The 12,322-nt window shown below is 64.9% G+C and overlaps 1 protein-coding gene across 3 annotated transcripts; it reads left to right on the top strand.

Moving 5' to 3' along the window:
- Positions 1 to 439: 439 nt before the first annotated feature.
- On the top strand, positions 440 to 11,621 carry DCST2 (DC-STAMP domain containing 2). 3 transcript variants are annotated; one of them, XM_040652622.2, is made up of 16 exons: positions 440 to 506; positions 672 to 763; positions 1,841 to 2,011; positions 2,936 to 3,037; positions 3,138 to 3,332; positions 3,444 to 3,509; positions 5,115 to 5,328; positions 5,434 to 5,591; positions 6,382 to 6,546; positions 8,216 to 8,383; positions 8,476 to 8,576; positions 8,675 to 8,805; positions 9,548 to 9,663; positions 9,748 to 9,841; positions 10,754 to 11,011; positions 11,107 to 11,621. In XM_040652622.2, the coding sequence occupies exons 1-16, from the start codon at positions 499 to 501 to the stop codon at positions 11,195 to 11,197; spliced, it is 2,130 nt and encodes a 709-aa protein (XP_040508556.1). In that variant the 5' UTR covers positions 440 to 498; the 3' UTR covers positions 11,198 to 11,621. The 3 variants fall into 3 exon arrangements, with proteins under 3 accessions (XP_040508556.1, XP_040508555.1, XP_040508554.2); XM_040652621.2 differs by having other exon boundaries at positions 440 to 515; XM_040652620.2 differs by having other exon boundaries at positions 440 to 763.
- The last annotated feature ends 701 nt before the right edge of the window (positions 11,622 to 12,322 follow it).

Genomic DNA, 12,322 nt, shown 5'->3' with positions numbered 1-12,322 from the left:
TGGGGTCTGGGGGTTATGGGGATGGGGTGCTATGGGGTCTGGGGGTTACGAGGACTGGGTGCTATGGGGTCTCAGTGGGGTCTGGGGGTTACGGGGACAGGTGCTATGGGGTCTGGGGGCTATGGGGTCTGGGGGCAGTAGGGTCTGGGGGTTACAGGGACAGGTGCTATGGGGTCTGGGTGCTATGAGGTCTGGGGGTTACGGGGACAGGTGCTATGGGGTCTGTGTGCTATGGTGTCCATGGGAACTGGGCGCAGCATTGGGGCAGCAGCACCCGCTTCAGGTCTGGGGGTGGGAGATGAGCATCAGCCCCACACACAGCCCACCCTTACGGGGGTCCGGGGTTGGGGTTGGGATTGGGGTTGGGGGGGGTGGGTGGGGAGCTCTCACTCGTGTTGGGGGGCTTCTGCCTCCCGCGTGGCTCCATGCGTGCCGACAGCGGAACGGCCGCTCCGTGGCACGGATACGGATTCCGCACCCGGAGACCCCCGAGGCGATATGGAGAGGTTGAAGAGGTGGTTGTGGGGCGGGAGGGCGGAGGAGCTGAGCGGGGTTCAGGGGGTGGTCCGCAGCACGGCCGGCTTCGCCCTGGGAATGGGCCTGGCCGCGCTGTACGGGGCTTTGGTGCTGCTGGTGCAGAGGAGCAACGCGTGGTTCTGCTGGCTGAGCAGCGCCGTGCTGGGAGCCGTGCTGGGCTTGGGGATGGCCTTCTCCATCAAAGTGCGCCTCTCCGTGCTGCTCACCTTGCCCCACGTCTTCACCAGTGAGGAAGTATAAGGGGGGGGGAGGGATAGGGGGGCTTTCAGGGGTGTAGGGGGGCTGGGGGTGCTGGGAGGGGGGATACGGGGTCTGGGGGGGGGGCTGGGGGGGTATAGGGGAGCTGGGGATGGGGACAGGGGGGCTTTTGGGGGTACAGGGGGGCTGGGAGGGGGGGATAGGGGGGCTGGAGATGGGGATAGGGGGTATAGGGGAGCTGGGGATGGGGATAGGGGGGCTTTGGGGGGTATGGGGGGCTGGGGGTGCTGGGAGGGGGGATAGGGATAGGGGGGCTTTCAGGGGTGTAGGGGGGCTGGGGGTGCTGGGAGGGGGGATACGGGGTCTGGGGGGGGGCTGGGGGGGTATAGGGGAGCTGGGGATGGGGACAGGGGGGCTTTGGGGGTATGGGGGGCTGGGGGTGCTGGGAGGGGGGATAGGGGGGCTGGGGATAGGGGGGTATAGGGGAGCTGGGGATGGGGACAGGGGGGCTTTGGGGGGTATGGGGGGCTGGGGGTGCTGGGAGGGGGGATAGGGATAGGGGGGCTTTCAGGGGTGTAGGGGGGCTGGGGGTGCTGGGAGGGGGGATACGGGGTCTGGGGGGGGGGGCTGGGGGGGTATAGGGGAGCTGGGGATGGGGACAGGGGGGCTTTGGGGGGTACAGGGGGGCTGGGGGTGGTGGGAGGGGAGATAGGGGGGCTGGGGATGGGGATAGGGGTGCTGGGAGGGGGGATAGGGGGGCTCGGGAGGCTGTGGGGGGTATAGGGGACCTGGGGATGGGGACGGGGGGGCTGGTGAGGCTGGGGCTGGAGATAAGGGGGCTACGGGGGGATAAGGGGGGCTGTGGGGGGGACAGGGGAGCTGGGAATGGGGATAGGGAAGTTGGTGGGGCTGGGGGGAAGATAAGGGGCTGGGGCTGGGGATAGAGGGGCTAGGGATGCTGGGGATGAGGATAGGGGTGCTCAGGGGGGAGAGGGGGCTGGGGGACTGGGGCTGGGGGGACTGAGGGGGAATGGGGTGCTGAGGATGGGGATGTGGGGGATGAGGGTGGGGGGTTTCCAACCTGTGGTTCGTGTGTGTTGCGCAGGGGAGGGTAAGATCCTGCTGCTGCTGCTGGCGCTGGGCATGGCCGTGCAGGGCCCGTGCACCAACGTGTTGCACAACTTTGCACGAGTGGCCGAGTCCGTGGCGTGTGGGGCAGAGCTGGCACTGAATCAAACGGCTGAGAGGATGCAGCGCGCGCGGGAACCACTGCTGAGTGAGTGGGGGGGAGCAGGGGGGGGGGATTGGGAAACAACGGGGGGGGTGTGGGGAGGGGGGGGGCTCAGGGAGATGGGGGGGTAATGGGAAAGAGGAGGGATTGGGGAGAGAGATGGGGGGGGCTGGGGGTTATGGGGTCTGGGGGCTATAGGGGCTGGGGGTAGTGGGGGGGGGGGGGGCTGCGGGCTATGGGGGTGGTGGGCATTGGGGGCTGGGGGATATGGGGGTGGTGGGCAATGGGGTCTGGGGGATGTGGGGGTGGTGGGCAATGGGGTCTGGGGGATGTGGGGGCTGGTGCTATGGGGGCAGGGGGCATTGGGGTCTGGGGTTTTGGGGGCTGGGGGATATGGGGGTGGTGGGCAATGGGGTCTGGGGGATATGGGGATGGTGGGCATTGGGGGCTGGGGGCTATTGGGGCAGTGGGCAATGGGGTCTGGGGTTATGGGGGCTGGTGCTATAGAGGCAGCAGGCATTGGGGTCTGGGGGATATGGGGGTGGTGGGCATTGGGGTCTGGGGGCTATTGGGGCAGGTGCTATGGGGGCGGTGGGCAATGGGGGCTGGGGTTATGGGGGTGGTGGGCATTGGGGTCTGGGGGCTATTGGGGCTGGGGGCAGTGGGCAATGGGGTCAGGGGTTATGGGGGCAGTGGACAATGGGGTCAGGGGTTATGGGGGCAGTGGACAATGGGATCAGGGGTTATGGGGGCAGTGGACAATGGGATCAGGGGTTATGGGGGTGGTGGGCAATGGGGTCAGGGGTTATGGGGGCTATGGGGGCAGTGGGCAATGGGGTCAGGGGTTATGGGGGCAGTGGGCAACGGGGTCAGGGGTTATGGGGGCTATGGGGGCAGTGGGGTCAGGGGTTATGGGGGCTATAGGGGCGGTGGCAGCACTGCCCCCACTCAGCGCTGCTCTCCGTTCAGACGTCCTCTCCAAAATCAAAGACATCGCCCAGAAAGCCAAAGTGGTGGGCGACCGCGTGCGCAAATTCTTCCGCGCCATCATCGACGGCGTCACCCACGTCGGTGCGACCCCCTCCCCAAACCCCCCCAGACCCCCCCCTCAACCTCCACCCAGCGCCCCCCCCAACCCCTCTGCGTAACCCCCCCCCCCCCCCCCCCCCAGCCCGCGCTCTGCGCAACGTTTGGCTGTGGCTGAGCAATGTGGGCGACGTCTGCAACCGAGAGATGGGGACCCCCTTCCACCGCTGCCTGCGCCTCTTCTCCGACGCCAAGGACAACTGCGAGCGCGCGCTCTCCTTCCTCTTCTTCCTCTGCTACATCATCATCACCTTCAAACCCCTCTGCGGCCTCGCCAGCAGTGCGTGCACCCCCCCTGCTGTGTCTATGTGGGGGAGGAGGGGTGGGCACAGCGGGGACCCCCCCCTCCCCAACCTCCCCCCTCCACGCGGTGACCCTTGGCTTCCCGTAGTCGGACTCCTCTTCTGCATCATCCCCATGTACATCCAGTCCTTCCTCAGGAGGGTCGTCGCAGAGCGTGAGTAGCCCAGCTCTGCTCTTGGGGTGGGGGTCTGGGGTCTCCCTCCGCCCCCAGTTTGGCTCTGCTGTGGGCTCTGGGGTCCCTCTCTACACCCCTCTGCCCCTCTCTGTATCTGCTGTGGGGTCTCTGGGGTCCCCCTGTACCCTCCTGTGCCCCCTCTCTGTATCTGCTGAGGGGTCTGGGGTCCCTCTCTGCCCCCCTCAGTCCCCATCTGGCTGTGGGCTCTGGGGTCCCTCTGTACCCCTTTCTGGGGTCCGTCTCCTTCACCTTCTGTCCCCTCTGTCTCTGCAATGGACTCTGGAGTCCCTCTCCACCCCCCTCTGCTATGGGGTCTGCAGACCCTCTTCATCCCCCTCTGCCTCTGCTGTGGGCTCTGGGGTCCCTCTCCATCACCTTCTGCCCCCCGTCTCCGCCATGGGGTCTGGGGTCCCACTCCTTCACCTTCTGCCCCCTCTGCTGTGGGCTCTGGGGTCCCTCTCCATCCCACTCCACCTCTGCTATGGGGTCTGCAGACCCTCTTCATCCCCCTCTGCTGTGGGCTCTGGGATCCCTCTCCTTCACCTTCTGCCCACCCTGTGTCTGCTACGGGCTCTGGGGTCCCTCTCCATCCCCCTCTGTCTCTGCAATGGGCTCTGGGGTCCCTCTCCATCCCCCCCCATCTCTGCTATGGGCTCTGGGGTCCCTCCCCATCCTCCCCCCCATCTCTGCAATGGGCTCTGGGGGTCCCTCCCCATCCCCCCCCATCTCTGCAATGGGCTCTGGGGGTCCCTCCCCATCCCCCCCCCCCCATCTCTGCAATGGGCTCTGGGGGTCCCTCCCCATCCCCCCCCATCTCTGCAATGGGCTCTGGGGGTCCCTCCCCATCCCCCCCCATCTCTGCCATGGGCTCTGGGGGTCCCTCCCCATCCCCCCTCGTCTCTGCTATGGGCTCTGGGGTCCCTCTCCATCCCCCCCCATCCCTGCTATGGGCTCTGGGGTCCCTCCCCATCCCCCCCCATCTCTGCTATGGGCTCTGGGGTCCCTCTCCATCCCCCCCCGTCTCTGCAATGGGCTCTGGGGTCCCTCCCCATCCCCCCCCATCTCTGCAATGGGCTCTGGGGGTCCCTCCCCATCCCCCCCCCCCATCTCTGCAATGGGCTCTGGGGGTCCCTCCCCATCCCCCCCCATCTCTGCAATGGGCTCTGGGGGTCCCTCCCCATCCCCCCCCATCTCTGCCATGGGCTCTGGGGGTCCCTCCCCATCCCCCCTCGTCTCTGCTATGGGCTCTGGGGTCCCTCTCCATCCCCCCCCATCCCTGCTATGGGCTCTGGGGTCCCTCCCCATCCCCCCCCATCTCTGCTATGGGCTCTGGGGTCCCTCTCCATCCCCCCCCGTCTCTGCAATGGGCTCTGGGGTCCCTCCCCATCCCCCCCCGTCTCTGCAATGGGCTCTGGGGGTCCCTCCCCATCCCCCCCCATCTCTGCAATGGGCTCTGGGGGTCCCTCCCCATCCCCCCCCATCTCTGCAGTGTGCTCTGGGGTCCCTCCCCATCCCCCCCCATCCCTGCAATGGGCTCTGGGGTCCCTCCCCACTCTCCAGCCCCATTCCACTGCCACCCCTCAGCCATCAACCGAGCGCTGGACCGCCTGCGCAGGGAGTTCGAGTTCAACATCTCCGTCTCGCACCACTTCGACGTGACCCTCAACTCCAGCAAGACGTTGGCAGACGTGGCCATGGACATCATGGAGGGGGTGGCCCGGCGCCTGCAGCCCACCCGGCAGCTGCTGGGGCTCTCCGCCTACGTCTCCTCCTGCGCCATCCTCTACATGTACCTGCAGTGAGTGCGCCGGGGCTCAGCTTTGGGGTATGGGGGCTTTAGAAGGGGGGGGATGTGGAGCTGCACCCCATCTTCCCCACCCCATCTTCCCCACCCCACCCGCAGGGCGCTGCGTTACCGTTACCGTTACCTGCGGGACGATACCTTCGACAACGTCTACATCACCGGGCGCTTCGTGCAGATGGACGCGCAGCGGGCGCAGGTGGGCCGCCCCACTGTGCTGCCCCTGAGCATAAGAGAGAGCAGCCGCTACATCCACCCCGGTGAGCACTGAGCAATGGGGTGGGACGGGGGGGGGACGCCGCTTATGGTGTCCCTGTGTCACCAAGGGGAAGAAGGGGTCCCCATGTGGCACCACTCGTGCTGTCTCCATGACCCCAGGAGGGATAGGGGTCCTGGTATGGCACCATTCACGCTGTCTCCATGTCACCAGGAGGGGTGGGGGTCCCAGTGTGGGTTCATGTTGTCCCCACGACCCCAGGAGGGATGGGGGTCCCCATATGGCACCACTCACGCTCTCCCCATGTCCCTAGAAGCGATCGGGGTCCCCATATGGCACCGCTCACACTGTCCCCATGTCCCTAGAAGGGACGGGGGTCCCTATGTGGCACCGCTCACACTGTCCCCATGCCCCTAGAAGGGATGGGGGTCCCCATGTGGCACCGCTCACACTGTCCCCATGATCCCAGGAGGGGTGGAGGTCCCCATGTGGCACCGCTCACACTGTCCCCATGCCCCTAGAAGGGATGGGGGTCCCCATATTGCACTGCTGACGCTGTCCCCATGTCCCTAGAAGGGACGGGGGTCCCCATGTGGCACCGCTCATGCTGACCCCATGTCCCTAGAAGGGACGGGGCTCCCCATATGGCACCACTCACACTGTCCCCATGATCCCAGGAGGGATGGAGGTCCCCATGTGGCACTGCTGATGCTGTCCCCATGCCCCTAGAGGGGACGGAGGTCCCCATATGGCACCGCTGACGCTGTCCCCGTGCCCCTAGAAGGGATGGGGGTCCCCATGTGGCACCGCTGACGCTGTCCCCGCGCCCCCAGGCATGCCGTGGCTGTCGCAGCAGGAGCGGCAGCGCTACGGGCTGGAGCTGACGGGGTTCCTGCGCTACGTGCTGCTGGGGCTGAGCCTGGTGCTGGCCGACTACAGCCTGTTCTGGCTGCTGGACCTCGTGCGGCATCAGATGCAGGGCGAGATCGTGGCCAGGGGTGAGCATCAGGGGGTTCCCCCCAACACTCCCCCAGCTGACCCATGGGTGAGCATCGGGGGTGCCACCCAACACCCCCCCCCCCCAGCTGACCCATGGGTGAGCATCAGGGGGTCCCCCCCAACAGCCCCCCAGCTGATCCATGGGTGAGCATCGGGGGTCCCTCCCAACACCCCCCCCCTCAGCTGACCCATGGGTGAACATTTGGGGTCCCCCCCCCCAACACCCTCTCAGCTGACACATGGGTGAGCATTTGGGGTCCCCCATATAACCTCTCAGCTGACTCATGGATGAGCATTTGGGGTCCCCCATATAACCTCTCAGCTGACTCATGGATGAGCATTTGGGGTCCCCCATATAACCTCTCAGCTGACTCATGGATGAGCATTTGGGGTCCCCCATATAACCTCTCAGCTGACTCATGGATGAGCATTTGGGGTCCCCCATATAACCTCTCAGCTGACTCATGGATGAGCATTTGGGGTCCCCCATATAACCTCTCAGCTGACTCATGGATGAGCATTTGGGGTTCCCCATATAACCAGCTCTGCTGACCCATGGGTGAGCATTTGGGGTCCCCCCCAACACCTTCTCAGCTGATCCATGGGTGAGCATTTGGGGTCCCCCTCATAACCTCTCAGCTGACTCATGGATGAGCATTTGGGGTCCCCCATATAACCTCTCAGCTGACTCATGGATGAGCATTTGGGGTCCCCCCCCCTGTATGGCAAACAGGTATCAGACCAGAGAGATTATTGCATTATAAAGGAGTAATGAAACAAAGACCTTACCCACATCCTGGGCTCACAGAAGGGCCCCAAGAGGAAGGATCTCTACCTGGAGACCCCTCCTCTGTGGGAGTCAGCCCTTAAATGGGGTCTGTGGGGTGCAGCCCGACTCCACCCCTGCCGGTCACTCAGGTGGGACTGCGTTCAGCTGTGCCCCTGCAGCTGCCTCAGCGCTCACCTCAGGTGGTCAATCAGAGGTTCAGGCCGGGATTCAACAGTCCCCATACACCCCCCAACACCCCTCAGCTGACCCATGGCTGAGCATTTGGGGTCTCCCTCACAACCTGCTCTGCTGACCCATGGGTAAGCATTTGGGGTCCCCCTCATAACCCTTTCAGCCGACCCATGGGTGAGCATTTGGGGTCCCCCCCAACACCTCCTCAGCTGACCCATGAGTGAGCATTTGGGGTCCCCCTCATAACCCTCTCAGTTGACCCACGGGTGAGCATTTGGGGTCCCCCTCATAACCCCTCAGCTGACCCACGGCTGAGCACTTGGGGTCCCCCTCATAACCCCTCAGCTGACCCATGGCTGAGCATTTGGGGTCCTCCTCATAACCCTTTCAGCTGACTCACGGGTGAGCACTTGGGGTCCCCCCCAACACCCCCTCAGCTGACCCATGAGTGAGCATTTGGGGTCCCCCTCATAACCCTCTCAGCCGACCCACGGCTGAGCACTTGGGATCCCCCCAACACCCCCTGAGCCGACCCACGGCTGAGCACTTGGGGTCCCCCTCATAACCCCTCAGCTGACCCATGGGTGAGCATTTGGGGTCCTCCTCATAACCCTCTCAGTTGACCGACGGCTGAGCATTTGGGGTCCCCCCCAACACCCCCTGAGCCGACCCACGGCTGAGCACTTGGGGTCCCCGTGTCCCCCCAGCCCCGGCGGTGTTGGCTGTCAGCGTGGAGGGCTCGGGTTACACGAGCGACATTTACCGGGACGTGGTCTCTTCCTTCGATGTTCTGCAACGGGGCAACGTCTCGGTGCTGTCCCAGCGCTGCCTCGTGCAACCCGTGGAGCCCGATTACGGCACCTACATCAGTATGGGTGAGCAGCAGCGGGGTGGGCGGGGGGCTGCAGGGGTTGGGGGGGGGGGTCACCGCTTCGACCCTCTGCCCTCCCCCCCCCTTCCCGTGCAGGGATCCTGTATGGCATCTGCTTCTTCATCGCGCTGTGCGGCAGCCACGTGGCACGGCTGCGACGCGTGGTGTGTGCCGCGTATTACCCGACCCGTGAGCAGGTGAGGGACCCCCACCGCCACCCCAAATCCCGACCCCCCCTCACCCCTTAATCCGGTGCATCGCTCCCTCGCTCTGCTGTCCCCGTTGCTCCATCCAGGAGCGGACGGTGTTCCTCTATAACCGCATCCTGGCGCGGCGCAAGGGGTTGGTGCACGCCCTGCACCGGGCTGCCAGGCAGAGCGCGGCCGATGCGGGGGGCAGCATTCTGCTCCGCTTCCTCGGCTCCCGGCACGTGGCCCCAATGGGTGCTATGGGGTCGGGGGGTGGGGTGGGGTTGGGGGATGCCGTGGGGTTGGGGGGTGGGGTAGGTTGGGGATGGGGTGGGCTGGGGGAAGGATTGGGTTGGGGATGGGGTAGGTTGGGGGATAGGGTGGGGTGGGGGATGCCGTGGGGTTGGGGGGTGGGGTAGGTTGGGGATGGGGTGGGGGTGGGGGATGGAGTGGGTTGGGGGAAGGATTGGGTTGGGAATGGGGTGGTTTGGGGGATGGGGTGGGGTTGGGGGGTGCGGTTGGAGGGTGGGTTGGGGGATGCTATGGGGTTAGGCATGGGGTGGGTTGGGGATGCCGTGGGGTAGGGGGATGCCGTGGGGTTGGGGAATGGGGTGGGTTGGGGGATGGGGTGTGGTTGGGGGATACTATGGGGTTGGGGGATGCCATGGGGTTAGGCATGGGGTGGGTTGGGGTTGGGGTGGGGTTGGGGATGCCTTGTGGTCGGGGGGAGGGGGAGTAGGTTGGGGGATGGGGTGGGGTTGGGGTTGTGGGTTGGGATAGGTTGGGGATGGAGTGGGGTTGGGGTTGTGGGTTGGGATAGGTTGGGGATGGAGTGGGGTTGGGGGATGGGGTGGGTTGGGAATGGGGTGGTTTGGGGGATGGGGTGGGTTGGTGGATGGGATGGGTTGGGGGTTTTGCCCTCACCCCCAGGGATGGCATCACCCCCAGCCCCACTGAATTGCCCCCATTTGTTCCCCCAGGGTGCCCGGCTTCACCCCACTGCTTCAGCTCCTGGGCACGCAGCAGAAGTGCTGCCTGGCGTGTGGGGCGATGGAGCAGAAGGGCCTCCACACGTGCATCACCGTGGGCTGCAAAGGTGGGAGGTGGGAGGGAAAAATGGGACCCCCTCCCCCCCCCTTCCTCCATCATCCCACCCCCCTTACTGCTGTGTGCTCTGTAGGGTTGTACTGCAGCCAGTGCTATGCTACCCTAAACAACGTCTGCTCCGTGTGTATGGGACCCCTGAGCTACAAGGACATGGGGGATGAGGAGATGTGAGCGGGGAGGGGGGCACAGGGAGGGGGGGTGTATGGGTGGGGTGGGTTTGGGGATGGGGTGGGTTTGGGGATGCCTTGGGTTGGAGAATGCCATGGGTTTGGGGATGGGGTGGGTTTGGGGGACTCTGTGGGTTTGGGGACGCCATGGTTGGGAGATGCCATAGGTTTGGGGGATGCCTTGGGTTGGGGAATGCCGTGGGTTTGGGGATGGGGGGGATTTGGGGACGCCATGGGTTTGGGGACGCTGTGGTTGGGAGATGCCATAGGTTTGGGGGACGCTGTGGGTTTGGGGACGCTGTGGTTGGGAGATGCCATAGGTTTGGGGGACACCGTGGGTTTCGGGGATGGGGTGGGTTTGGGGATGGGGTGGGTTTGGGGGATGCCGTGGGTTTGGGGACGCCGTGGTTGGGAGATGCCATAGGTTTGGGGGATGCCTTGGGTTGGGGAATGCCATGGGTTTGGGGATGGGGGGGATTTGGGGACGCCATGGGTTTGGGGATGCTGTGGTTGGGAGATGCCATAGGTTTGGGGGACGCTGTGGGTTTGGGGGATGCCGTGGGTTGGGGAATGCTGTGGGTTTGGGGATGGGGGGGATTTGGGGACGCCATGGGTTTGGGGACATTGTGGTTGGGAGATGCCATAGGTTTGGGGACATTGTGGTTGGGAGATGCCATAGGTTTGGGGGATGGGGTGGGTTTGAGGATGCTGTTTGGGGAATGCCGTGGGTTTGGGGGATGCCGTGGGTTAGGGAATGCCATGGGTTTGGGGACGCTGTGGTTGGGAGATGCCATAGGTTTGGGGGATGCCGTGGGTTTGGGGATGCTGTGTTTGGGGGATGGGGTGGGTTTGGGGATGGGGTGGGTTTGGGGGATGCCGTGGGTTTGCCCACCCCCTGCCCCGACCCCGCAGTGACTCCAGCGATGAGGAGACACCGGAGCTGTGGTTGGGAGCGCTGCGGGCGCTGCGGGGTCAGGAGCAGCAGCAGCTGCGGGATCAGGGCAGGCAGTTGGAGGAGAGCATCCGCCGGGTGGTGCGGGGACGGGGGGGCGGCCGCCGATTGCCCCCCAAGATTGCAGCGCGGCTGCGGGCACAGCTGGAGGAGAAGGAGGAGGAGAGAGGCGGCGACGACGACGACGACGTGGGCGGTGAGGACAGCTCGGCGTCCAGGTGAGGGCCGGGAGGGGCGGCCGTGGGGGCGTGGGGTGACCGCCCCCAGCACGGCTCTGTCGTCCCCCCTCCCCCCTTTCCCCCCCCCCCCCCAGCCTCGATTTCAGCTACCAGGAGCAGCCCGAGGGCAGCGGCAGCGAGCTGGAGGAGGTGAGGGCTGAGCGGCCGCACGGCAGAACGCGGTGACGGCGGGACGGAGCCACGCAGACGGCTCAGCGGCCACGGAGAGATGCCGTGGGGACGTGGGGACGTGGGGACGTGGGGAGGTGGGGATGTGGCTGCAGCCCCAGAAGCACGATGGAAGCCGGGAGCAAACAGGGAGGGAATGGCAAATAAAGCGCCCGGTCCTCGAGCCAGCCGTGTCCCCGAGTCCTGAGCTGCTGTCCCCTCCCCCCGTGGTGGCCCCGTCCACGCGCCGTGTCCCCAGCACTGAGCCTCAGACCCACGCTGTCCCCGTCCCCAACGCCCCCGAAATGCCCCCAGCCCCACGGTGCCCCCACGTCCATCCCGTGCATCCTCCGTCCCCATCATGTCTCCACGTGCACCCCTATATTGTCACCCAATCTGACTCCATTGCGTCCCCATGTTCATCCCCATAGTGTCCCCAGATCCGTCCCCATTGTGCCCCCAAATCCATCCCCATAGTGTCCCCACCTCCATCCCCATTATGTCCCCACCTCCATCCCCACAGTTCCCCAAATCCATCCCCACAGTGTCCCCATGTCCATCCCCGTTATGTCCCCAAATCCGTCCCCAAATCCATCCCCATTATGTCCCCAAATCCGTCCCCAAATCCATCCCCATTATGTCCCCAAATCCATCCCCACATTTCCCCACGTCCACCCCCATAACGTCCCCACCTGCACCCCGCCGTGCCCCACTCACTCCCAGCCCCACTCCCAGCCCCACACCCCGGGGGCGCGCAGGGCGCCGTGGGACGGACAGACGGACGGAGGGAGGGGGCGCGCGGTTCCCTGCTTCTCCGTTTATTATCAAGCAGCCTCCGTTTAAAAACGAAACGAAACGAAAATAAAACAAAACAAAAAAAACCAAAACAACAACAACAAAAAAAAAACAAAAAAACCAAAAAAAACAAAAAAAACCAAAAAAAAAACAAAAAAAACAAAACCAAAAACCCAAACAGACCGCCGAAGCGCCGCACAAAAACCCGGCGGCGGCCGCGGGCGGTCCGTTCGGTTTCCGACACCGGAGAGGTTCAAGTCGCCGAGAAATTCAAGTTCCCCATAAGGCACTTTTAAAGCCACGACGGGAGTCCCCCCCCGTCCCCATCACCCCATGGCAGGGATAGGC

This window comes from Gallus gallus, chromosome 25, assembly GCF_016699485.2.
Source record: "Gallus gallus isolate bGalGal1 chromosome 25, bGalGal1.mat.broiler.GRCg7b, whole genome shotgun sequence".
NCBI lineage: Eukaryota > Metazoa > Chordata > Aves > Galliformes > Phasianidae > Gallus > Gallus gallus.
Note: the sequence above shows the minus strand (reverse complement) of the source record. Positions and strands in the feature narration are given on the sequence as shown.